General features: G+C 40.5%; 2 protein-coding genes across 4 annotated transcripts in view; both read left to right on the top strand.

Annotated features, from left to right (window-relative positions):
- The window catches only part of LOC145494566 (BTB and MATH domain-containing protein 38-like), a 153,179-nt gene that overhangs the window by 92,984 nt on the left and 34,776 nt on the right, over positions 1 to 25,419 (top strand). The gene's annotated exons all lie outside the window — the stretch shown is intronic.
- Positions 1,918 to 25,417, top strand: LOC145494557 (E3 ubiquitin-protein ligase MIB2-like). 3 transcript variants are annotated; one of them, XM_081474054.1, is made up of 21 exons: positions 1,918 to 2,088; positions 2,243 to 3,412; positions 4,901 to 5,072; positions 6,034 to 6,265; positions 8,167 to 8,367; positions 8,991 to 9,095; positions 10,406 to 10,510; positions 11,241 to 11,400; positions 11,754 to 11,902; positions 12,427 to 12,534; positions 13,531 to 13,571; positions 15,064 to 15,229; positions 17,065 to 17,219; positions 17,994 to 18,120; positions 18,633 to 18,827; positions 19,406 to 19,602; positions 20,175 to 20,323; positions 20,384 to 20,418; positions 20,825 to 20,969; positions 21,897 to 21,962; positions 23,425 to 25,417. In XM_081474054.1, exons 2-21 carry the CDS (start codon positions 2,860 to 2,862, stop codon positions 23,667 to 23,669), a joined length of 3,306 nt encoding a protein of 1,101 aa, XP_081330180.1. In that variant the 5' UTR covers positions 1,918 to 2,088; positions 2,243 to 2,859; the 3' UTR covers positions 23,670 to 25,417. The 3 variants fall into 3 exon arrangements, with proteins under 3 accessions (XP_081330180.1, XP_081330178.1, XP_081330177.1); XM_081474052.1 differs by having other exon boundaries at positions 20,178 to 20,418; XM_081474051.1 differs by having other exon boundaries at positions 20,175 to 20,418.

The following is a 25,419-nucleotide window of genomic DNA, read 5'->3' as shown; positions in this document are numbered from 1 at the left end:
AACTGTCTTATGATACTTTTTGAAATTATATTGGGTGGTTATGTCCTTATATTTAGTACTTACGTTATTATATTCGGTGATTAACTCATTATACTCGGTGCTTATTCCATTATACGCGGTGCTTATGTCTTTATATGCGGTGCTTATTCCATTATATTCGGTGCTTCCCTCGTTATATTCGGTGCTTTCTTCGTTATATTAGGTGCTTTTTTCATTATATTCGGTGCTGTTTTTATTATATTCGGTGCTTTCTTCGTTATGTTCGGTTCTAATTTTGTTTGGTGTTTTCTTCATTATTACAGGGGCTAACACTATTATATTCAGCGCTCTCTTCCTTATATTCGGTGCAAAGGCCATTATATTCGGTGCTTACTTCATTATATTCGGTGCTTACTTCATTATATTCGGTGCTTACTTCATTATATTCGGTGCTTACTTCATTATATTCGGTACTTTCTTCGATATGATCGTCACCAGTCTTCGCAAGGAGCCGTACAATTTGGAGGTAGTCTAGGGAAGGCCGGGAAAAACGGGTGTCACGAAAACTCAGACCCCGAAACCTCAGACCTCGAAAACTCAGACCCCTCGAAATTGAAAACTCAATTGTTATCACCTGAATTGCTCTATGGCCACAATGGGGCGAGATGTTTATCTTCTCCGGTTTATGTTGTCGCGTCGATCAAACAGCGAAAAACAAATATTTAACTTCTCAGGTTTATCGCTGTCGCGTCGGTCAAACAGTGAAGAACTAACAAGGTTTGGAATAGCAGCCAACACTGTTTTTCAAAACAGACCTTTTTTATGCAATCGTATGCAGGAAAAAAAAGTGTTGTTCTCAGAAACATACTCGTTTGATCGCAATCTGCTTTTTGACTTTATGTGCGTTGCGTGACTGTCGGCACGTAAAAAGTCAACACGTAAAAGACATAAGCACCGAGTATAATGAGTTAATCACCGAATATAATAACATAAGTACTAAATATAATGACATAACCACCCAATATAATAAAAAAAAGTATCATAAGACAGTTCTGGTGTTCCATACATAACTCTGTTACAAGCAAATAACGAGAGAATATCGTTTAGTTCGAGATTTTATCTTTATTATACTTTTACGAAGTTTCTCAGAGCATTTTTCTTAGGTGTACTCAGGACGTAACATGTCGATTATTTCGATAGTCGATAAAAATCGATCATTGTCGGTCGTTGTCGATACTAATTAATCAACAAATATCGGAAATCGATGAAAGTCGATCACACAATTTATTGTGATTATCGACTTTGTTCGATTATGATTGATTTTGATCGATTTTGATCGATTTCAATCGACAAGTATCGAAAATACAAAAAACGATGTATGGCGTAGGCATACGTAGGTTGGGGACTGGTGCAACAGTCACAGGTGCAAGGAGAAGCAAGGGGCATACAAGACCCGACGAATACAGCACACCTAGCGAAGAGGGAGGAGAGTTGTAGCAGTTTGTATTTGTCAAATGTTGAACTGAATAAAAACACCGATGAAACAAAATGTCAATTTACTTTACGTTACCTCTTAATTACTTTGCTGGCCTCGATTTTTTCCGGCATCTAATCTAAACTTTGGCCCGTTCTGTCCCCCCGAAGAAACACGACTTCGAGTTCCTAGGATCTCTCATCTCCCCCGTCTAGAGAGACTCTGGGAACTAGGTTGGTTCGAGTTATGTTATAGATCGCGATTTAGTTCAGCTGAAACTGTTAATCGATCATTTCTCGAGGTAATCGAAACATTCTATTCTGTAATGAATAACAGACCACTTGGTTGTTCAGGTTTTTATTTAAGTTTATTGTCATACAGATTCACTTTAGAGCTGTTTACACTCGGCATAAAAAAGTCATTGGAGCTATCATTGGTTTGGTTACTTGAATTTTGTAGCTGATTGAAACATTTGTCTGCATTTTTCTCGATAAAATCGATAATCAGTTGAAAACCTTGTGATTATCGACTTTTATCGAGAAACTTAACTTTTCGATTGACAATTATCGACAAATATCGAGTGCTATCGACTTATCGACTACGTTTTCGATGATCGACTCTGATCGACATGTTACGTCCTGGTGTACTTAGCCTGCAGAGCGCTCACATCGTAAAAAGTTTAGCCGCCATCTTGAATTTTTCATGCAGTGGCGGTCTAACATGGCGGTCTAAAAAGGCGCTCGCAAGGTTGTAACGCTAACTCGCTCCAATAAGACGCCTGCACTGCAGGCTATGGTGTACTCGAACAGATGAATTCGTAAACAAATTCTCTAACCTTTCTGCTCTTGTTGCTCAGATGTTCTTGAGCTCGCGCTGGGATTCTGCTTGGTTCACGATCACTTCTAAAAATACGAAGACGCTTGTGAAGATGCTTTTCATCAAGTTGAAGAGTTGATAGCCCCGGTTGATTGCTCCTTTGGTATGACATGATTCATGTTTTACTCAAAATGTTCGCTCGTAAATTGATCTCTGGTAAGACTTGCAGCAGCCCGTTCCGAAAACGCTTAACGTCCTTTAGTGTTGGTCTACCTTGAACGGTGTGTTCGTTTGTATGTGATTTCATCGCCCTAGAAATCATGGAATCCGTGCTAACTTTTCTCGACGACAACCTCTGTAAATTCCATGTGCTATACGCATGCACAGGTGGCGCATACGCTTTAGAGACCAGACGGCGATTTGTGACCGAACGTGGGAAAAAAAACGGAGCCGAAGTTTAAAGCCAGGCCTCACTGCTTGGGTAATAATTCAAATTACCTTCAAGCTGAAAACGTTCGGAGGGCAATAACGCGACACTTTATGCCTGTCTTCAAGACGTATTTCCAAGCCGCTGAACAACCCACTGTCGAATGCTTGTTTCACTCAAATTACTTCCGGTTTACTTCCGCGATGAGAAAGGCTCACTACTCGTTCGCAAAGCTATTTTATCTTTTATTCATTGTTGCTCTCAACAGAAAAGCTCCTGTGCCTGTTCAGTTACACACAGGAAGACTTGGGAACCTTGTATTAAAAAGCGCAAAACGACAAGAACATTTCGGGGAATTTCCGCGGAAGACAAATTTTTAGTCACGCAATCTCGTAGCAATTTGAGCTGTTGTTTTCGCTATTGCTCAAAATGGCCGTCACTTGAATGTTTTGTGTTCGGATCTCATTCTTACGTTTCAGTTCTCGGAAGAAACAAAAAAATGGAGGTTGGTCTGCGAGTAGTTCGTGGTCCAGATTGGATGTGGGGAGACCAAGATGGAGGCGAAGGCAATGTCGGAACAGTCGTCCATCTTGGAGGGAATAATGGCGTGCCCGATGAAACTGTTTTGGTTTACTGGGATTCTGGAAAGCAGGCGAATTATAGGGCAGGATATTCTGGAAAGTATGATCTTCGAGTCTTTGACACTGCTCAAACAGGCAAGTAAATTATTCATCTACGTTTGTAGCGAAGAATTTAGTGTTTTTGTTACTTCTGTACTACTTGCTGTTAACTTCATCCGCATTTGTAATTCATGCGCGGGCGAATTTTAAGATGTTTAGATTCGCGTTCACTTTGTAACTTTGTTTCTGCGTGGTTTTATTCAAGATCGATTCTCCGATCTTGAACACTTGTGTGTCGAAATTCTTGCGGCGACGGATAGAAAGCAACGGATTCCAGAACAAATTAGAATAATTAATGCTCGTTCGATTATCTGGCATTAAACTCACTCCAAATATAACTGATATACTTTTAGAGTCATTAGTATTCGTAGTTTGATCTGAATGAATAACTGAATGTGGATTTCGTTGATCATGAGAAAAGGCTGGATTCTAGAATGTCTTCTTTGATTTTGTATTTTCAAGTTAAGAAACATACTCAAGTGCATGGCTCCCTTGGCCCCTTGATCCCCCCACCCCCCCCCCCCAAACTGGTATTTGTCAGGCACTTGAAAACTTCTTCTGCCCCAGGGTGAGACATTTTGCTTTAACAGATCTTCTCAGGGAGAGGCGCACTGTGAGAGTAAATGATCTTGTCCAAGAACACAACAGAAAAATCCCGGCATCCGGCAATCCCAGCATTTTACCTAACCATTAGGCCATTGTAACACCCACTTTCCACTGAGTACTTCCAGAAAATTTCCAACCCCTGCCTCCCCACTAATGTAAGCTATTTTAAATCCCATCTTGCATTATTAATGGCTCAGGTGCCTCTGAAATTGATAAATTTACCAGTCAACTTGGATCAGACAGGCGAAATTGTACTGTCCTGAAGATGCATGTATATTCCGTCGCTTGTATCTAAGCATAAACATGTGACGCCAAGACATGTTCTAATTGGATGTCAAATGTGGCATGGTTGGTCATCAAACATTTGAAGTTCACCAGACCGTAACACAAATTTTCATGCTCTGAAAGACTCTGAAAGTCTTGCTCCCGCCAATATTTCATGGTATAAGTAAACCACTTTCACGAAAGGCATATGCATATTGACACAGGTCAAGGTCAATTTCACTAAAGAAGTCTCCAATGTCCAATCTTTCTGCTGAACTTTGAGGATGAAAGTGCATGCCACAGTCTGCTAAACTTCAAATGTTTGATGACCAATCATGCCACATTGGACACCCAATTAGAGCATGTTTCTTTTGCCAGAAACAATAACAGGCTCTTAACCAATGAAAAATACTTAACATTTTTTGCCTCTGAGCTTAACGTTTGGTGCCAAAACTGGGTTGCCTCAGTATTTGGCAAATTGTTTGTCAAGTGTTGCTACAAGCTAAAAGTAATGGTACAGGCAGCTTACATGTATCTCATGTGCACTTATTCTCTTTGTGGCACAAGGAAATAACATAGGTAGGCAATGAGCTGACAGGCCTGATATGAAATGTAAGTTAAAGTAATATGACTCATAGCATAGCATTTTGACAGGTGTGAAGCACAACAGTGTTACTTGTGATGGCTGTAGGGAGAACCCTCTCATTGGAACTCGATGGAAGTGTGCTGATTGTTTCAACTATGATTTGTGCTCAGCTTGTTTCGTGAATGATGTTCATGATAAACAACATGCATTTCTACGTTTTGACCAACCTGATGGAAGTGGGTGGGTTCATTTTACTTATATTTATTCTCCTCCGTGATCCCTACCACCACCCCCCTCCAAACTTGGTTTTGTCATTATTTTGTCCTTCCAGCTTTCTCCCCCTCTTCCTCCATTCTTGCATTCTTTGCATTTACTTCCCCACTCCTCTCCCTCCCTCCCCCTGCCCACCCCTCATGCTCTTTTTTCCCACCTCCCTCCCTCCCTCCCTCTCTTGTTTCCTTCCTTCTTTTCCTCCCTCCCTCCCTCTCTTCCTTCCTTCCTTCCTTCCTTCCTTCTCTCCCTCCCTCCCTCCGTCTCTTCCTTCCTCCCTCCCTCCCTCCCTCCCTCCTTCCTTCCTTCCTTCCTTCCTGCTTTCCTTCCGTCTGTTTGTCTGTCCGTCCGTCCCTCCTTCTTCCTTCCTTTCATCCGTCCGTCTGTCCATCCATCCGTCCATCCGTCCATCTGTCCATCCGTCCATCTGTCCATCTGTCTTCCTTCCTTCCTTCCTTCCTCCCCTTCTTCCTTCCTTTCTGTTATAATACAGTGTATTCTTAGTTTGTTGTCTTAATTAGACAAATTATGCCTCCTTTAGAAAAAGGCAATCATGATGTTTTTTGGTGTCCGTGTTTCAAGGGTTTAAATGTAGGTTTGATAAGGTTTGTTCATTTTGTACACCAGTTGGTTTGATGGCTGAGTGGAAACTCAAACAAAATGCCTCCAATAGCTTTCCACTGAAGCAAATCATAACACTATTCTTATGTACCCTTGTTATATATTGTATTCATAACTATTTTTACATTGTGGCTGAAAAGCCCCTATGGGGGAGCTTCAATAAAGTGGCATATGTATATGTATGTAGGTATGTAAGTTACCTGTGGATGAGCCGTAAATTAACAAACATATAAAACTGAATTACTGTGCCAAGTTGTACAGAAAAAACAGGAATCTACTGAAGCATTCATGTCTTCTTCTTCTGCTGAAGGATTCCTGTTGGGAAGCGTTCCAACTTCGTTAAATTGCAATCCAAAGGCTTTTTTCCTGGAGCAAGAGTGGCACGTGGAAGAGACTGGAAATGGGGGGACCAAGATGGCGGCAATGGACGGGTTGGCACATTGTCTGAGATAACAGCCTGGAGTGAATTGCAGCGGTCTGGGGCGAAAGTCATCTGGAACTTGCTCAGAAGTAACACATATAGAACTGGATATCAGGGCTCGGTATGTTCCAATATTAAAATACATGTGTTTAATAATTATTGGACGAGGTCTCATTAGACTCTTAGAAGTGTAATCTTAGAGACGAGTATATAAATATCCTTTGTTCGGTTCCTCCATCCCTCCATCCCTCCCTTCCTCTGTTCCTCCGTCCCTCCATTCCTCCGTCCCTCCATCCCTCCGTCCCTCCGTCCCTCTGTCCCCCCATCCCCCCATTCCACAGACCCTTTGTCTCTTTGCCTCTTCATTATCTTCAGTAGTAGCAGACCTCCTGTGCAACCGAAGGCTTGCGAGCAGAGCCCCATACCTAAGAAAATTAGATAACCCATCAATCTCACAAAAATTGGTTGTCACATGACTGGCCATGCGTAGGTACATATCCGTTCGTACTTCTGTAGGTCCATCCATCCATCCATCCATCCATCCTTTATTATCTTTCCCCATGGGGGCTTTTCGAAGACAATATGGTACAATACTATAATTAAATACTACTATGACATCCGTGCGTCCGTCTGTACATCCATATGTACATCTGTACTTCAAGCCCTGTACCTTGAAAAATAAGAGAGTAGCACTACTACCATAGCTACATCTTTGATATTGGACATCCATGTTATAATTATTTGACAGCTGTCAAAACAAGGTAACTGCTGACCAGTATCACATGACCATTTGCGGGCTAAGGTCAAGAGCTCATTGAGGTCGCATGTTTTTTTGAAGTTTATAGCTGGCCAGGTACTGGTTTTTTAATTGGTTTGCGGACTCAAGCCAGGTTATTACTCTGGGGGAGAGGGAAGGAGTACATGCAAAGGCAAAATTTCGGCACAAATTAAACCCTGACGCATTGTTTACGTTTCTTCTGACATATTCCTTGTACAATTGTCTTTTGGAAAGTCCCTGATATATTGCGTGCATAATTTCTACAATATTGGGTACTCATTAGGTAATTTGGTTGGTTAAAATGTAACTCGCAAAAATAGTGAAACCACACACTGAACAGTCATATGCTCACAATTGATCATTTTTTGAGTTTCTGATCCAGGGAAAAGTATCCTCTTTTCGTTTATGGTTTATTATTTAATCAGGAGCTCTGCTTTAAGGCTTGGCTAAATCTATATATTATTTAGAAAACAGCCCTAAGAAAATACATGCGCTGATTGGTTTAAAATCATGTCTATTAAACAATTAGATTACGAGTTCGAGATTTCTATCACATGATAGTTGACGAGGGCTGCGCCCTCGTCAACTATCATGCATAGAAATCAAGAGCAAATAATCTAATTGTTTCAGTATAAATCTACTAGTCGTTCAAAAGTTTATCTAAATCCTCATCATAGACACTTTTAAAATGCCAAGAAGCGTAATTTTGTTAACAAGGGCACACTGCTACACTACTCACTATTTATCACAGAATAGATAGTGAGTAGCGTAGCCAATCAGAGAACGGCATTCATGATACTAGAACACTAGTAGATTTATACTAAAACTTGATAGAAACACAGAACTAGCATGAGCTGTTGACGTAATGATGGCCTGAGCAAAGAGAATTTACATTTTGATGATCAAAGTAAACGAGCTGTTTTTCTTTTTTCATCGCGGTGTTTTCTAAAAGAAATAGGAAACATGTTCTCCATGTTTCTAGCGAGTTATAGAAACATTTGTGAAAGTTTGGGAGAACTCAAAAAAGTTGTGGAAACACTCGCCTGCGGCTAGTGTTCCCACAGCATTTCTTGTTCTCCCAAATTTCCACTTGTGTTTCTATAACTTGATAGAAACACAGCACATGTTTTCTATTTCTTAAACAAGTTTCCCTAACTAGTATTAACTAGTATATGCTGCCTTGAACACTGTGTTTTACATACCATTACTATAGTCAGATTCTCCTCTGTTCATGCTTTTTAAAGGTGGATCTTAAATGTGTAAATCCGGCGAATGGGCCATCTTATTATCGTGAGTGTTTAGCAAAAGTCGGAGAGAAGCGACAGCTAGCCCAAGCAGATGCCAATCGATTGCGGGTCGGAGACCGCGTGTCTGTGTGTCTTGATGCAGAAGTACTTAAGGCTATGGCACAAGGGCATGGTGGGTGGATCGATGATATGGCACAGGTAAGACAGTTGTGTGTCCCTACCTCCCCTGCCCCTTTTCTTTTTGTCCTTGTCTTTCTTTTTTTATTGTCTTTGGTGTTTGCTGCGAATTTTGCAGAAGTCCATACTTAAGAAGCTAAACCCTGAAAGGCAATTATCTGGCTGATAATTTTGATTTTGTGTCAGTCTGCAGTTAAACCCAAATTTAATGATGTTCCAAGGGACTGGGAATTTATTTGAGTTCTTTAAAACGTCATGGGTTCGATTCCTGTTGTGGTCTCAGATTTTTTCTTTGTCCCACGGTCGTGTCCTTTTGATCAATTCACCTTTCACATTTCATATATTTCCAAGCTTAAAATTCCCCATCTTTATTCACTTATCAAATAGAATCTCTGTTACAATGTGTCTATTCAGTAATTGATCACAGATAATGTCAAACTGTGGTAAGAACAAAAGTGGAACACTAGGTGATGGTCGAGTGTGCCATTAATGTTCCATTTTGCTGTTCATTGGGTAACTTATTCCATGTGATATTTATTTGGGATTTGTGACCATTTGCAGACCAACTTGATTGGTTTTTGTTTTGTTTTGTTTTTTGGTCCATTGTCTATCTCAATGTCGATGTTAATTTGCTCATTTTGCAGTGTATAGGAAAAGTCGGCAAGATCAAGAAAATAGACGCTGATGGTGATGTACACATAAGCTATGGACTCAAAACGTGGGTTTTCCATCCTGACGCCGTGACAAAGGTAATCTGTCGGTGTATTTTTTAATTGCCATTCGCACTGCACACTATATACTGATTAATAGGCTACTTACACTACTTAAATACTTGTTATTATATAAACACTAGTGAAATACCAGGACATTTTCCTGTTACTAAAAAATCATATCTCCATCGCACACAGTGAGGATACTGTTTCTATCTTTCACATTGTGAAGATATCATTCCTTTTTGTTAACATTTTTCTTTTGTCCCGTAACTACACTTAAATTTGTTGATGTATGATCGAAACATCTTCGGATCTTCTTCGGTCGTCTTCGGCAATCTTCGGAAAATGTTCGGAAGCGTTCGTCTGGCCTACGGAACAATTTTGGAAAATCTTCGGAAAGTGATCGGAATTCCTTGGTAAATCGTCAAAAAAATAAACAGAATATTACATGCCTGCTTGTGGAGACGAATTTTAACCTCTCGTGTTCAACTCAATATCTCACTCGTTGGCTGCGCTCACTCGTGAGATATTGTTTTCAACACTCGAAGATAAAATTTGTATCCACAGGCGGGAATGTAATATCTTCTATTTATACAATATGATTTCTTACGTCTCTTGCAATACTAAATAAATATTTACACTACTTACACTACTTACAATACTAAAACTTGCACTTCAATACGATAGCTTTAACACTACTTACAATACTTAAATACTTACACTAATTGCAATGCTTATAATGGGAAGCGAATCTTGTTTCCCCTGAGTGTTTGATTTTTCTCTCGGGGATGTTTTAGGCGGTTATACCGGTGAATCTGCCAATTGGAGATGCATTGTGCAGCGGTTATACAAACGCCTTTGACAACGAGAAATAACTTGGAGAGAGATGGCTTTGCACGCTTAATTCTTTCCCGTTCTCGAATTTTGTCTGAGAGTGAAAAAGAAAAAAATGCATCCTGTCTAATGAGAAAGCTGCACGAAGATCTGCAGTCTCCCAGACTACCTACAGTCTCTTAGATACGAGAGTATTATATCAACACGAAAGGCCGTGTTTGATCACATTTCCAAACAACGAGAAGAGAGCTGAAAATAGGACGTGTAGCGGAGTATTTTTGACAAACTTCGAGGTATTTGGAAATGTGGTCAAACACTGTCTTGAGTGTTTGATATGTCTCCTCAATCGAAACTAAAATGAAAGAGAAGATGGAGAAATAAAGTCATAAAATTCCATGCTAATTAAGATCAGATATTCAAACAACGTCACAGTCATGATTTTATGATGAGTTATTATTGAGTTTGAGAATATCTGCTCGAGTCTGCAGTTAATTTATTCTCTTGTCTCCCAGTTGCCAAGTTTTCAGGCGGGAGACAAAGTGAGAGTGTTAAGCGACAAGCAACGTGTTCAGAATTTACAGCAAGGACATGGCGGCTGGAATGAGTCAATGACAGCGGTAAGAAATTTTTACTTGGACTTTTTAGAGTATATACTTAAATATTTTTCATCGTTCTAAGAAAAGCTATGTTCAGTTGACTTTTATTCACCTCCCCAGCTCGAAATTTCTATATATTCATACACGTGTAGTGTGAATTTCCTCTTTGTTTGCAAAACCTTGCGTGTGATAACGAGTTTTAATTGCATAAAATCGAACACCGCCGGTTAAAAAAGATTTTTTTTTTTTGATGATTTTTTTCACCTAGCCTCGTTTGAAACAGGCAAAGAGCTAGTCACGAGTATCTTATTACTTTTTATATTGTTTACGTCGCTGCATCTGTCTCTCTGTTGCAATCATGTCATTACATTAACGCATGAATTCCAATTAACCTAATGGTTAGTGCACTCGTCTCAGGATCGGCGGTCCAGGTTCGAGCCCTGGCCGGGGCCATTGCGCTGTGTTCTTGGGCAAGTCATTTTTCTTACACAGGGCCTCTATCCACCCAGGTGTATAACTGGACACCAACAAATTCAATGCTTGTGGGTAACCCAGCGAAGGAGTAGCAACCCATCCAGGGGAGGGGAGGGGAGTAGAAATACTCCTTAGTCGCTTCATGCCACATAAATCGGAGAGAACCCAACTTCTAGTCGCTTCATGCTAATGAAAGAAGAGTTAAGAACTGCTAGGTTTCAACGCAGACTTAACCTTTACCTATGAATTGCAAGTGATAAAAAATTGTTTTACTCAGGCATTAGGAAAACAGGGAAAAATCCTGGAAGTGGATGGCGATGGTGATGTTGTTGTTGTGGTGGGAACGGACCTTTGGCTTTTTAACCCGGCAGCGCTGGAGGACATGTCTGGTGGCGAGGCAACAACTCGACATGGCGAAACCTCACCGACTTCCCCAAGTAAGAAACTGATGTAAAGAAGTGGTTGTTGCTCGTTGTGGCTGCTCACAGCTAGTTTTGCAGTTCTCACCTCTTCAAAGTGATAAGTTCACTCCCATATTTCTATAGAGAACATAAGCCAAAGCATCCTCGGAGACCCAGGGGTTAGCAGCCAGGACAATGCGATATTTTCGGACGAGCGATATTTTCGGCGCAAGAGTTTACTTCAAGAGCTGAAGGGGGTTCTTCAGCTCTTGAAGTAAACTTTCGCGCCGAGAATATCGCTCGCCCGAAAATATCGCATCGTCCCGGCTAGTAGCCCTTGGGTCTCCGAGGATGAAGTCAAAATTGTTATTTGTGATTGGTATCTACAGCTGAACCGTTAGACGACCTTCTTAAAATGTTGCTACTGGGAGCTGCTATAAGAGGCGGCGGAGGTGATCCCGGCGACAGATTAGTGAACGCGTCATCAAATGGTAACCTGCAGGACGTCCGCGAGATCCTGGAGGCGAATCCTGACAAGGTGGGGCTGCTCTTAATATACTTTGAATCGCATGGGAATTAATCATTAAGTTCAAAATCAAATAGAATGAACAGCAGATAGCAGAGTAAAAGGCTTTACTTTGACACATTTTAGTAGATCATTGAGAATTGAAAAAAACAAAACAAAAAAAACGAAGGTTTTACTTACCAGTGGTTGAAATCTCAAAAATTTGAGCTAAGTATTAGTTTGAAAAAAAAAAAAAAACAACAACAACAAGCGATGGAGACTCTAACATAAGCCTTAAGCTTATTAAGAGACCAATATTATTCGTATTCGTAGTATTGGACTAACACGAGCCTGGAGTGAAGGCTCACGCGGGGAAATATCATTGAAATGAGATACATGTCAATGCTATTTGCATTTGCAAAGACTCCCCGCATTAGCCTCAATTGCAAGCTAGTTCCAGTCCAATACCGAGTATCCGAATATGGTCTATTGTACAGCCCGGCCTTTATAAAGATAAAAGGTGTAACAGTGTTGCGACGTTTTTCTTTTCTGTGTAGATTAATCATAAACGAGGAGGGAAGACAGCACTTCATGTAGCCTGTCACCAAGGTCGCACGGAAATTGCCAAGTTCCTGATAAGCAAGGGTGCCAATAAAGACATTAGGGTTAGAGTAAAAGGAAGTTAAGAAGTGATAAATATTTACCATGAGGGTTTATTTTTAGTTTTTGTTTTTATATTTTTCGTTAATAAACTAGAAGGTTGCGTTAAACTTGACTTTGTCTACCATGCTAAGGAAAACTTGTCAACGTTTGACTATCTTAATGCGAAGTCTGTTACGAAGACATTCAATTGAAAACATGGATTTAAGAAAAAACACAGAACCTACAATCGTGGACAAAAATCCTTGGGACACTTATGTAATGTAACGGATTATCTGTGTTTTAGAACTGAAGTATGAAGAAAACGCTGCTATATCCTTTATAAACGGGTTGCTGTTCCCCCCTCCCCCCCCCCCCCAACACAATGTTGAAAATCAGGTGAAATTGCACGTACTAGTTTTCAACGTTGTATGGGGAGTGGGGGGCGAGGTTAGGCAGGTGAAGTTGTATTCGCGCCTGGCGTGTACGCAACAGCGCCAAAAGTGCAAATTTGTCCCAAGACTTCTGTCGATGATTGTAGCTATAGACAAGCATCTCATCTCAGGAAGAAACAGAAAGACTCTTAGACAGGCAACGTGGCCGAGTTGTTAAGGCGCCGTACTTGAGATCCGAAGGTCGCGGGTTCAAGTCCCGCTCTGACCATTTAGCTGGAGTTGTGTCTTTGTAGACCCTAGTTCAACTTCTCGGTCATGCTTGTAAATAGCCACCTGGTCCGCCACCCGCCAGTTGGGATTTTTAAGCCCATTATGTCTAGTTGATATGTTTGTCTCTTTCAGTTCAAGTGGCATGCCTGTGAACTAGCTAGGTGTAGCTATTTAAGGAACATTGACCACTATAAACAAAAACATTTGAACAACTGAACATTTGAACGCTTACTGCTATGCCGGAACACTTAACCCTGGCTTGCAGACTTTTTACCTCTCGCTTCATAAAATACTTAATATCTTACTCTGATGTGTGTAATTTATTAATTGTATTTATCGTTATTGGATCATTATTAGGATGAGCAGGACTATTCCGCATTACACCATGCAGCTTACGGGTAAGAGTGCACCTGTTGTATAGATTTTCATTCATCTTATTAAATCAGATGGGTGCGCTAATACCTTTTAAAGGCGGATTTGTGTTAGGTTCCTCTTTTACGAGCTCGCCCTTTTTCCTTGATTTTGAGACAGGTACAGTGGAACCCCGGTTTAACGATATGCCTAGGGAACGTTGAAATTAATATTACATCGTTAAACCGGGATATCGTTATAGCCGAATTCCCGGTATAACTATATTGTGGGAAAATTTCTAAAAATATCGCTATACCGGGATAAAGCTGATAATCGCCTTTTTACTGCACGTTATCTAATAAATTTGTAATTGATCATCAAATGAATTACAACATCCAGAGTGTTCTTCAATGTCCTTAAAACATGTCAAAAACAGTTTGTACAGCTCATAAGGTGTTCGTTACCAAAAATACAGAAAATTCTGTGGCATAAATTTCAACGTGTTTGATTTTATCGTGATAACCGGAATTATTATATCTCTCAGTTAGTACGCGCGCTGTGAATGGTCAATTTAGCGGGCCGTACTCTCCTGTACGGCCCGCTAAAATTTAAAGTTGGTTTTGTTGCCAAACTGTTTCGTGATTTATCGATAAGTGTTCTTAACTTTTATAGCAGGTGAAAGTTTAAAACTTTCTCATGCTCTAAATTATGTAATAAAGCGTGCTAACGACCTAAAAACAGTTTCAAACTGACTCGTTTTGCTTTCGAGATGCGTCAGAAATTTGAAGCCTTTCCGAGTCTGCGTGAATAGAAATGGTTTCCGAACCCGTCAGGCAATATATAATAAAAATATCTTACTAACCTCGTCTTCTCGGTACGTACTGTAAGTTACGGATCCTCGTTTTTCCCTCTTCGATTTATGACCCGAGCGCTTCGCGCTTGGGCCATAAATCGAAGGAGAAAGAACTCGGTCCGTAACTTACAATACGGACCTCGAACTCAGTTAGTAAGAGGTATATATTTTGCGCTCGGTCAACGACATTCCCATTGTTAAACCGGGAATATCATTATACCGAAGATCGTTACACCGGGGTTCCACAGTATGTATATATAAAACTGTGCCCAAGGTCTTGAGTACGGCCCGGCACGGGGTATTGAAAACCTTGAAAAGCTGCCAAAGTTGGAAATTTCGGAGCGGTCCGTATACACAAGGTCCTGATGGGAAAATCTGGACCGCTCAGTGGAACGTGCGCCATCAGCCAATCGGATTCAAGGATTTAGGATTACGGACCGTTAAGAAGCTGGAGAAAAAAAATATTTTTTAAAGTCGATGGTATAGTTTTGTAAGGTGACCGTGAGACACTATCGTAACACTTCTTTTTACTATGTAGTTATTTATTTTGTTATATTTATTTAGTTAGTTTTATTCTTTTTAACTCGGGAAAAGGTCTGCACGTGAGATATTGACTAAGTAAACTTGTAATGATAACAAACCGTGATAGACTTCAGTTGTTAACTTGAAGTCCATTTGGTGTTTAGTGACAGAAGCGGAGAGACTGTTACAGTCATGTTGAACACGGGCACTAACGTCAATGTCTGCGACAACAAGAACAAAAGCACGCCGCTACACTTGGCTGTCAATCAAGGCAACGATGCTGGTGTCAAGGCGTTATTGGCGTCACGTCACTGTGATGTCAATTGTCAGGTACTAGATGTTAAGGAAGCGTCCACAGTACGCCGGAGAAATTTGAAAACGCAGTGTTATTGCTCTGGTTAGGCCTACCGTCCACACTGATCCGTCAAGACATCATAGCCTTTCTAAAATAATCTTCAAACGGAGGAATTTGAAAACGCCGGCTTTTTGTTTCCGTGTGGACGGAGAACATTTTGAAAACGGAATTTTTCGAAAACGATCGCGTTACGATAATCGTGTGATTTCCCTGACCGGGTATTCCTGAAACACAAATCCAAAATGACCGGTTATCATTGCATTTTTAAATTTCTCCAGCGTAGTGTGAACGGAAAGCATTTGATGCGTTCAGAGTGAAACCTCCGTTTTTTTTAATTCCTCCGGCGTAGGGTCAACGGGACCCAAGATGACTCGTTCAGATGTGTCTTTATGTTGGCTTTTTATTTCTCGTTAACACTTTTCCTTCGAACAAAGATCACTCTATTGCAATTGCTGCATCTTTGGCAAGAACCTGTAATTACCAAGCAGTTGAAAAAGTGGTGGTCGACCTTTTGTAGTAAATACTCTGCGAGGTAATTGTCCAAATGTTTTCTAATATAATTAGCATGATCAGAATCTTCTCTAACGTGGACCAGGTTGCATCACTGCTTAGGGTTTGCTATGAAGAAACATCGCAGGCCTTTCCTCATAGATCCGGATATTTTTGGGATATTTAGAAGTTCTAAAATTCTGAGATATTTAGAGATTATTAAGATATCTAGGAAATGTAGGGATAAATTATTTAAAAGTATTCGTAGCTTTTTTTTTGGCTTAGCCCTGTGTTTTCCTCGCTATTTTTTTTGAAACAATACTCAGGTCTATGCCAGAAACAATTCAGCTGAGCGATTTCCCCCTTGAAAAGTGTATTCCACATCACTAAAAGCACCATATCAGTAATTATCCAAATTGACGGATGCTGGTAAAATCAAAGTGGCTGAATCTTCCTCCTCAACTCCTGCTACAGCAAGAAAATTGTGAAAAGTTTAGCCTAAGTGATTCCAAATCGGTCCACTTTTGCCACAAAAATAAGAGACATTTATAGGGTTTTTTCGAGGTGTTATTTAGAAAACTGTTTGTGATATTTAGAATTTTTGAGAATTCCGGAAATATATTTAAGCGATTTTACGTGATATTTGTGGAAAGGCCTGGAACAGCGTGTGCATATTTTATGTACTATATCAAACGCGAGAGACAGTGTTTCATCGGGATATCCAAACACCGAGAAGAAAGTTGAAAATACCACGGCAGCGAAGTATTTTTGACCAAATTCGAGATGTTTGGATGGGCGATGAAACACTGTCTCAAGTTTTTTGATATATCTTCTCAATCGAAACAAAATAAAAATGAGCGATAGAAATTTTACACAACGTTTCGATGTCGTCATGACATCATTATCAGGTGACAAGAAAATAACGGTTCAACAGTGTAATATATGCGGTGAGAGGTGTGATTGTAAGTATGTTAATGAACAATCACACCTCTCACCGCATATATAACACTGTTGAACCGTTATTTTCTTGTCCCTTGATGATGATGTCATGACGACATCGAAACGTTGTGTAAAATTTTTATCGCTCATTTTTATTTTGAAATGTTTATCGAAATTTAATCTCATTCGAAAATCGAAACGAAAACTAAGGAAAAAACGGAGAAATAAAATCGTAAAAATGTATGGTAACTAAGATGAGATATCCAAACACTGCCACGCTCATGACGTTCTTTGTTTCAACTGGACGAGTTATTAATGATTTTGAGAACGTTATTTCATACACAAATTATGCTCAATCCTGTCTCTTTATTTCATTTTCAAGGATCTCGCAGGAGACACACCTTTGCATGACGCAATCTCAAAAGACAAAAACAGCATTGTGGACCTCATTGTCGGTTCTCAAAACCTTGATGTGACTGTCTGCAACGGCAGAGGATTCAACCCACTCCATCAGGCTTCTATGAAAGGAAACAAACAGTAAGTGTCTGTCACCTTATTCAGGATTTAACCCATTCAATCAGGCTTGTATGAAAGGGAACAGGCAGTATGTGTCTGTCATCTTAGTCAGGCTTTAACCCAGTCAATCAGGCTTGTATGAAAGGGAACAAACAGTAAGTGTCTCATCTTAGTCAGGCTTTAACCCACTCCATCAGGCTTGTATGAAAGGGAACAAAGAGTGAGTATCTGTCACCTTAGTCAGGATTTAACCCACTCCATCAGGCTTGTATGAAAGAGAACAAGCAGTGTCCGTCACGCTCGCTGCGCTTCTAATTGTTGGAGTCGGGTTTGAGACCAGAGAAAAATCATTGAGAAGGCTTTATATTACTCTCACAGTGACCACCCAGCAAGTAAAAATATGATTTGGTGAAATTACTGCAGGGTAGCTTGACAAACAGCGAGGGAAGTAACAAAGTGTTTAAGACAAATTGTTCAACAAGTCGGCGTCGGAGAAAGATTTCATGTTTTTTTTTTTGTTTTTTTTGTTTTTTTCTTCCAATAACGTAAACTTGTAACTGATATCGTTCGATCTGAGTCACAGAGGAAACGACCTTTTAACGGGCTCAAAGTAATCCACATCCTGCATCCTTTGGCCATAACTTAAGAAATGTTCGCTTATTTGCGCTAATTTGTTTGTTGAAATAAAAAGCTTATCTAAAAAGTCTGAATTGATCAATCTTTTCCCTCTGAAGAAATTTGGTGTTGGTCATGGTTTGATAGTTTAATTTTGTTTACCTTTTGTTGCCATTTCAGTGCCGTAGAGAAAATCGCTGGTAAATTTCCTGGTCTTATTGAGATTGCCAAGGAAGATGGTTTCACCCCTCTTCACCTGGCTGCATTCAACAACCACACGGAAATAGCGAAATCTCTTCTCTTATCGGTATGTGGGTAATAAATTTAAAGTACGGTCAGTTTTTGTTTTGTTTAAGAATGTGTTGGTATAGCAACCCTCGCTAAATGATTCAATTCTTTGATTGAAGCGAGTGAAACATATTGTACCTGTTTGTTAGCGTTATTTGACAACACAACTTGCGCTTGAGCTCGCAAGATTCCCTGGAACCTGCACAGCTTATCGTGTAGTGGTGGTAAGCTCACATGGACTGGTTGCCCTTGAGCGAGGGTGCTTGTAGGGCGACTTGTGAGTTCATAAATACAAACAAACGTATTGTACCTGTTTGTCAGCTTTGACAACACAACTTGCGCTTGAGCCCGCAAGATTGCCTAGAACCTGCGCAGTTTCTCGTGTAGGGGTGGTAGGCTCACATGCACTGGTTGCCCATTGATTGAGGGTGCTCGTAGGGTGGCTTGTGAGTTCATAAATACAGTCCAATTTGAATGATGCGAGGTGACTTTCTCATCACATTCCCCTCGCTTTACTTGTTTAAAACGCAGGGACATTGTGACATCAACCTACGGAACAACAAGCGTCAAACCCCCCTGGCTCTTGCAGTATCGGAAGCGTACACTGGGATGATCGAGTTGTTAATTGAACATGGTGCTAATGTGAATGCTGATGACGAGGACGGTGACACTCCACTTCACCTGGCTGTTATTCATCATGCCGTGGGTAGCACGGGCTTAAGAGGGGTGAGGGCAGTTAGAATATTGATTAGTGGTCTCATAAACTGGCTCACTCACTGACTGGCCGGCTGAATGGCCGACTGGCCGCCTGCTGGTGGGCTGGGTGGCAGGCGGGCACGCGGGCTGACGGAATGACTGAGATGAGTGGACGGACAGAGAGGCAGACATTGATAGACGGATGGATGGACCAACTGAATGACCTACAGATGGATGGCCGGGCTGATTGACTGTCTGTCAGACAGATGGACGGATTGATGTTCTGACCTACCAACTGACTGACTAACTGACTGACTGACTGACTGACTGACCGACCGACCGACCGACCGACTGTTTGTTTGTTTGGTTGGTTGTCTTTTTTGTTTTTCTTCGTCTTCTTGCTTATCCTCGTCGTCTTGTGTGTTGTTGTTGTTGTTATTGTTGTTTTTGCTGCTGTCATTTTGGTTTCTTGTTTTACTTTTGATTTGCGTAATGCTCCTGTGCGGTTTTAAACACTGTGTCGACACAACTTATCATCTCTCTATGAATGTAGTAGTAAAGGTCTACACTGCATATTCTTTTAATCAATTATTTTCAAATCATTTCAGCTACTTCAAGGCTTAGGACTCAATGTCCCAGCGGGTGACAGAGATCAGCAGCACACGGGGTCTGCCATAGCTGTCTATTTAGCCCTTCATGGAGCGGACATCAACTTTTACAATCATGAGGGAAAGACTCCATTGGACCTGTGTACAGACGCCCAGACTGCCAACTTAATAAAACAATTTGCGAGGAGCGTTCCAAGGTAGGGAGGGGGCTCATTTAAGCCAAGAGCCTTTTTAATGAGTAGAGTTTAAGTTTAAGTTTAATAATACTTTGTCACGCTAGTACAAGTAAATAAATCACAGAAGTAAATAAATCACAGACTGAGGTAGAGGTAAAAAGGTGAAGTCTTAAAACGAGCTAAGCGGCCCATCAGGCGTGAGGTTATCTCCGGTTTATGTGGCATAAAGCCACAGGGATTATTTCTACTCCCCCCTGGATGGGTTGCTAGTACATCATAGTGTCACTCCCAGCATTAAATTCGCCGGTACCCTTTCATCCACCTTGGTAGCGAGAGACACTGTAAGAGTAAAGTGTCTTTCCCAAGAACACAGCATTTTAATGAGTAGAGGAACCCATTAATTTTCTGGACTCTACGCAAAAGCTTTCATTCACTTGTCCCCTATTACTTCGTCTGGTTCTGTTCCTTATTTCCTTCCTCCCTTCTCTTCTTGGTTAAAATTAACGCTTGTTTATGTCTCCGTCCTTCCGGTCAATAATTAATTTCACGTGTTTTTATCAAGTATGATGGCCTATACTCTTCTATTTTTGTAGCAGACAGACCGCTCCTGAACGTCAATCGACTCTTACCCAACCTCGACCCCAGCCTGTGCTGGCAAAATTAGTTCCTCGACCGCCTGTGGCCGCGAGGAGGCCTGTGCCTGCGCCTAGATCATTGGCGGCGACATCAGGGGCAGCCACATTAGGGGCGGCCACATCAGGGGCGGCCACATCAGGGGCGGCCACATCAGGGGCGGCCACATCAGGGGCGGCCACATCAGGGGCGGCCGCAGCAGGAGTAAGGAAGTCTTTTTTTGTTTGTGTGTGTCGTTTTGTTTTATTTTGTTTGTTTTGCTGTATAGAGAAATCCACATAGAGGACTATCTTTACTGACGTGAACGTGATAAAAAAAATGTAACGACGTAAAAAAAAAAAAAAAAAAAGAAAAAAAGAAAAAAAATCATCATACTGGCCGAATAATTTCCTGTCTACCCTGGATGCAAATGTCTACATTGACTTTGTTTCGCTTCCTGACCTTCCATGCAATAAGCCTATAGTATTTTCTGTGGAGTTTTGATAACGTATTTGCGTGGTTTTATTTGCTTGTTTGTTTGTTTGTTTTGGTTACATTTCTCCGTTTAATCGTGCAGTTCTTCATTTCATCATTTCACGTGTTTTCACTTTTCCATTTGCTATTATAATAGCGGTCTAGAAGTGCTGCACCCATTCAGAAAAAGACTCAAGATGCCGTGAATCGAGCTGATGCTGCAGGCGTTGACTGCATTATATGTTGTCAGAATATTGCGACTGTTACTTTTCAGCCGTGCGGTCACAAAATAACTTGTACAGGTAACGCTCGCGTGTCTGTCGGACTGTCTGTCTGTCTGTCTGTTCGTCACTCTGTCTGTCTGTCTGTCTTTTTGCCCGTCTATGTGCCGGCCTGCTTGATTTCCTAATTGTCTGTTGTTCGTCTGTCTGTCTGTATGTTTGTCTGTCCGTCCGTCCGTCTGTCTGTCTGTCTGTCTCCCTGCCTGCTTGTCTGTCTGTCTGTCCGTCCTTTTCTCTTTCTGTCTGTCTGTTCGTCCGTCTGTCTGTCTGTCTGTCTGTCCGTCTATCGATCTGTCTGTCCGTCTGTCGGTCTGTCTGTCCGCTTTTTGTCTATCTGTCTGTCTGTCTGTCTGTCTGTCTGTTTGTCATATGGTCCCGTTATTTCCCTTATGTAAACTCAGGAGGTTGTCGTCGCGCTTGTTCTGTTTAAAGAGGTACGAAATTAGATTTTTTCATTCTGTTCTTCCCTGTAGTTTGCAAATACGTGTGTTACAGAAACTCTCGAAGACTTTGCGTGCTCATTGGCTAATCATAGCCAAAAAGAGTGCAGACGCATAGATGGATCGCGTGGATCTTGGAAATTTCGCCAAACTTTTTACAGCATGTGTAGTGTTGTCAGTTCACGAAATAAGCGCCGGCCAAACGTCTCTTTTAAGATAATCTTGTATCATGTTTATTGAATTTGCGAAAAAGAAATTGTTTCACTATGATTGATGTTTTTATTTTATGACACCCAATGTTTTTCGCGCGTACAATTATTTTTCGAAATATTGTGATTTCATGATCGGACTAATGAGCTGTTTGCCTGTTTGCACAGATTAAGGCAATCAAAGCATGAAGCAGTCAAGGAGATTTGTTATTCATAGTGAAAAAGGCTTTTTTGAATCGTTTATTACCGGAATGTTTTCAAGAAACACACTTAGCTCTTCTTGTTAATTTGTCTCACAGGGTGCTCTCTCAAAGCGAAGCGTTGTCTTTCATGTAATACAGGCATTCAACAGAAAATCGCAGCAGGTAAGTAAGGGCCGACCTGCACCGTTTTATAAGGGTCTTCGTGATTGGCCAAACGAAACAATAGGTATACAACACAAACAATGCCCCTAGCCCTAAAAGCAAAAGAGGTGCAGATTAACAAGAACGAATCAAAATAGAAGTTTTAAAGAGGTGCTGGTCATTTGGTAAGTAAACATGAAATCTATTTAAAAACTTTATAGCCCGCTCCCAGCTCATCTTTGTGTTTAAATGGAGATCCAAGTGACTCCTCTCATGTTTTAGTCAGGCTTTGGTTTCGTATTTAGAGAGTTTGTATAGATTGAAGATCGTAGCTCCACTCCTCCCTTCACATCCGGGCTTGGGGCTGGCCATTGCTGAGTCTTCTGGGTCACATGACTTAACTGCCTCGTTTTGGTTTTAGCTTTCTCTGGTTGGTTCAATATTTCTGTTAGGCGTTGTTTTTCGGTTCTTTAGGCAGTGCTATTTTCTTTTTTTTCCCCTTACATTTATTCATCTCGAACTCCTAAATACAATACTCTGGGGTCAGTTCATACACAGACTTAAAAATTTAGCCAAGTTGCACAGCATAATAAACAGTACCACATGAAAGTGCTGCTCAATAGCTTTCCTTTGAATGGTCATACGCTAGGGTTTCATCCACAGACTTCAAAGTTAGAACCACCCTGTACAGCATAATAAACAGTACCACATGAAAGTACTGCTCAATAGCTTTTATTTGAATGGTCGGACACTAGGGTTTCACCCACAGACTTAAAAGTTAGAATCACCTTGTATAGCATATTAAACAGAATCACGTGAAAGTACTGCTCAATAGCTTTTATTGGAATGGTCACACACTAGGATTTCACTCACAGACTTAAAAGTTAGAACCACCCTGTACAACATAATAAACAGTACCGCATGAAAGTGTTGGTCAATAGCTTCCATTTGAATGGTCACATACTAGGGTTTTATCCACTGACTTGCAAGTTAGAACCACGTTGTACAGCATAATAAACAGTACCATATCAAAGTACTGCTCAGTAGCTTTCATTTGAATGGTCACACACTAGGGTCTCATCCACAGACTTACAAGTTAGAACGACCTTGTACAGCACAATAAACAGTGCCACATGAAAGAACTGCTCGATAACTTCCATTTGAATGGTCACACACTAGGATTTCATCCACAGACTTTAAAAATAGAATCACCTTGTTCCATTTAATAAACAGTACCACGGGAAAGTGCAGCTCAATTATTTTTATTTGAATGGTCACACACTAAGGTTTCATCCACAGACTTAAAAAAATGGAAGTACCTTGTGCCATTTAATAAACAATACCACGTGATAGTACCGCTCAATAGCTTTCATTTGCACGGGCACACCCTCGTTTTTCAACTAACAACAAAGTTTTGATTCTGGAGTTGCAGAGGTTGAGAGCCTTAAAATTCATTTAAAGTTCTACTTGCACTACTTTGCAGAGGGAGCCCCGATCAATGCTCCAACCTTGATGGACGCGACAGATTACAACGAGCGAGTGCGTTCACTGGAAGAACGTTTACGAGTCATGGAAGAAGACAGGCAGTGCCAGATATGTATGGAGCGAGACAAAAATATGGTATTTTTATGCGGCCATGGCGCGTGCAGGGAATGCTCTGAAAGACTGCAAATTTGTCATGTTTGCAGGGAAGCCATTCAGAATAAAATTCAAATGTTTGGTTTGTAGATTAGTGAAGTTTTTTTTTTTTTGTTTTTTTTTACAAGGATATTATCTTTAACACATGATATGAAATTCCGTTTTTCATGTCGTACTGGGAACTTCCAGTTTAGATTCTGCTAGATAATGAAGTGTGTTAAGGCAGAACGCTAGAATAGCGTAATGGCTGGTTAACAGCGTAGGTTGGTATAATTGCAAGGTAGCTCATGGACACGTTCACACTAGCGACGAAGACACAAGTATAAATTGTATTACGTTTGTGTTAGACTAGCGAGCCTAACAAAGACCCGCCAAGATAGCTTAAAACCAAGTTTACACTTATAACTACTAGCTTGAGTGTAAGTGTAACCACAGGAACTTAAAAACCCAAGCGAAATTAGGGTACGGTATTTAAGAAAATTTGAACCTGGTTTTTGCGCTGGCGTTTGGGAATGATTAATTAGCGTTTATCTGTTATAAAACTTAGCTTCATGTAGGAAAAGATCCCCGCTTTTAATGCACTGCACCTTGGTTGGCTTATTTTGAAAATTTTAAACTGAAGTTTTCAAAGTCCTCGTCCAAAAGTCATTACATGATCACCCTTGTTTTGTTGCATTTGCTAGCCTTTTGTTTTGGGGTTATTGCTCTGTTTGCTCAACGAGATGTTTGAAAAAAAAATCACCAACGGGAATGTCGTCATTTGCTGAAAGATTGATGGCTTCATTGGAACAGACGATAGAGCGTAATGTGTTAAGTAAAGAATAGAAGAGGCTTGTAGATTGCGCAATGCGAATTACTCGTGTACTTAGTATAGGAGACATGAGTTAGATAAAGAGCTGATGGTTCAGCTCTAAAAGTACTCCAATAAACAAGAATTGAAACTACCAGTTTGTTCGTTAATGTGCTGTTAATTTCCGAAACATTGTTTTCTTTTGTAAATTATTTTCAGTTAAAACTATTGGTTGTCCTTTTACGCCCAGTTGTTCAACAGAAGATCTTAAGGTCATTCCCCAGTATTGCACTGCGCATCCCTACTGCGCATAATTTCACGCGTGTTTAGCGCGCGCGCATTAAAAAATGGCGGCTTTTTCTTTACAGGTGGACCTCGCCATAGAGGGGAATTGTCATTTTCTCGCAAACGAGTATGGTGACCTATCATTTTTTTCTGTTGTTTTGAATTGAGTAATAAATTTCTCTGTGTAAAATAAATATGGACCAATTCTCAGTGGAGAACAAAAAGCAATCGTCGGAAACGTGAATTTAGCAAGCAATCGTAACTATAATCATGGTGCTATTATAAGGATTTATATGGGTATAAACAAGGTGCTTTTGCTCCTAAACGAACATGGGGACCTCTTATCTTTATTTCAAAATTTAAGTTCCTATAATATAAACAATCGATAGGCAAACTTTCACAAAAATCTCAGTGCAGGCTCTATTTCAGCGGAATGACCTTAATTGTTCGTCCTTAAACCTAAACGGATTTCTTGTTTCACTCCACGGAGCCTAGAGATCAAGTTATAATTTGAATATATCGAAATGGGCTTATTTGTTAGGTAACGCACATAATAAGGGATAAACCAATCAAACTTGCTAGCTAATGAAGTAATCACCTACTAACCGAGAAGATAAACTCTGCCAGTTTACTCGCAGGCGAATTCTCTGCAGCATAATTTATTAGCACAAATCGTTTGGCGCTGGGTCAAAGTTTGTTAATTATTCTGTTTTTTGGACAGAGAAGCTTTACCAGATTAAAAAAAAAAAAAAAAAAAAAAAAATC

This window comes from Orbicella franksi, chromosome 8, assembly GCF_964199315.1.
Source record: "Orbicella franksi chromosome 8, jaOrbFran1.1, whole genome shotgun sequence".
Lineage (NCBI taxonomy): Eukaryota > Metazoa > Cnidaria > Anthozoa > Scleractinia > Merulinidae > Orbicella > Orbicella franksi.
The sequence above is the reverse complement of the archived record's forward strand: the minus strand, read 5'-3'. Positions and strand labels throughout refer to the sequence as shown.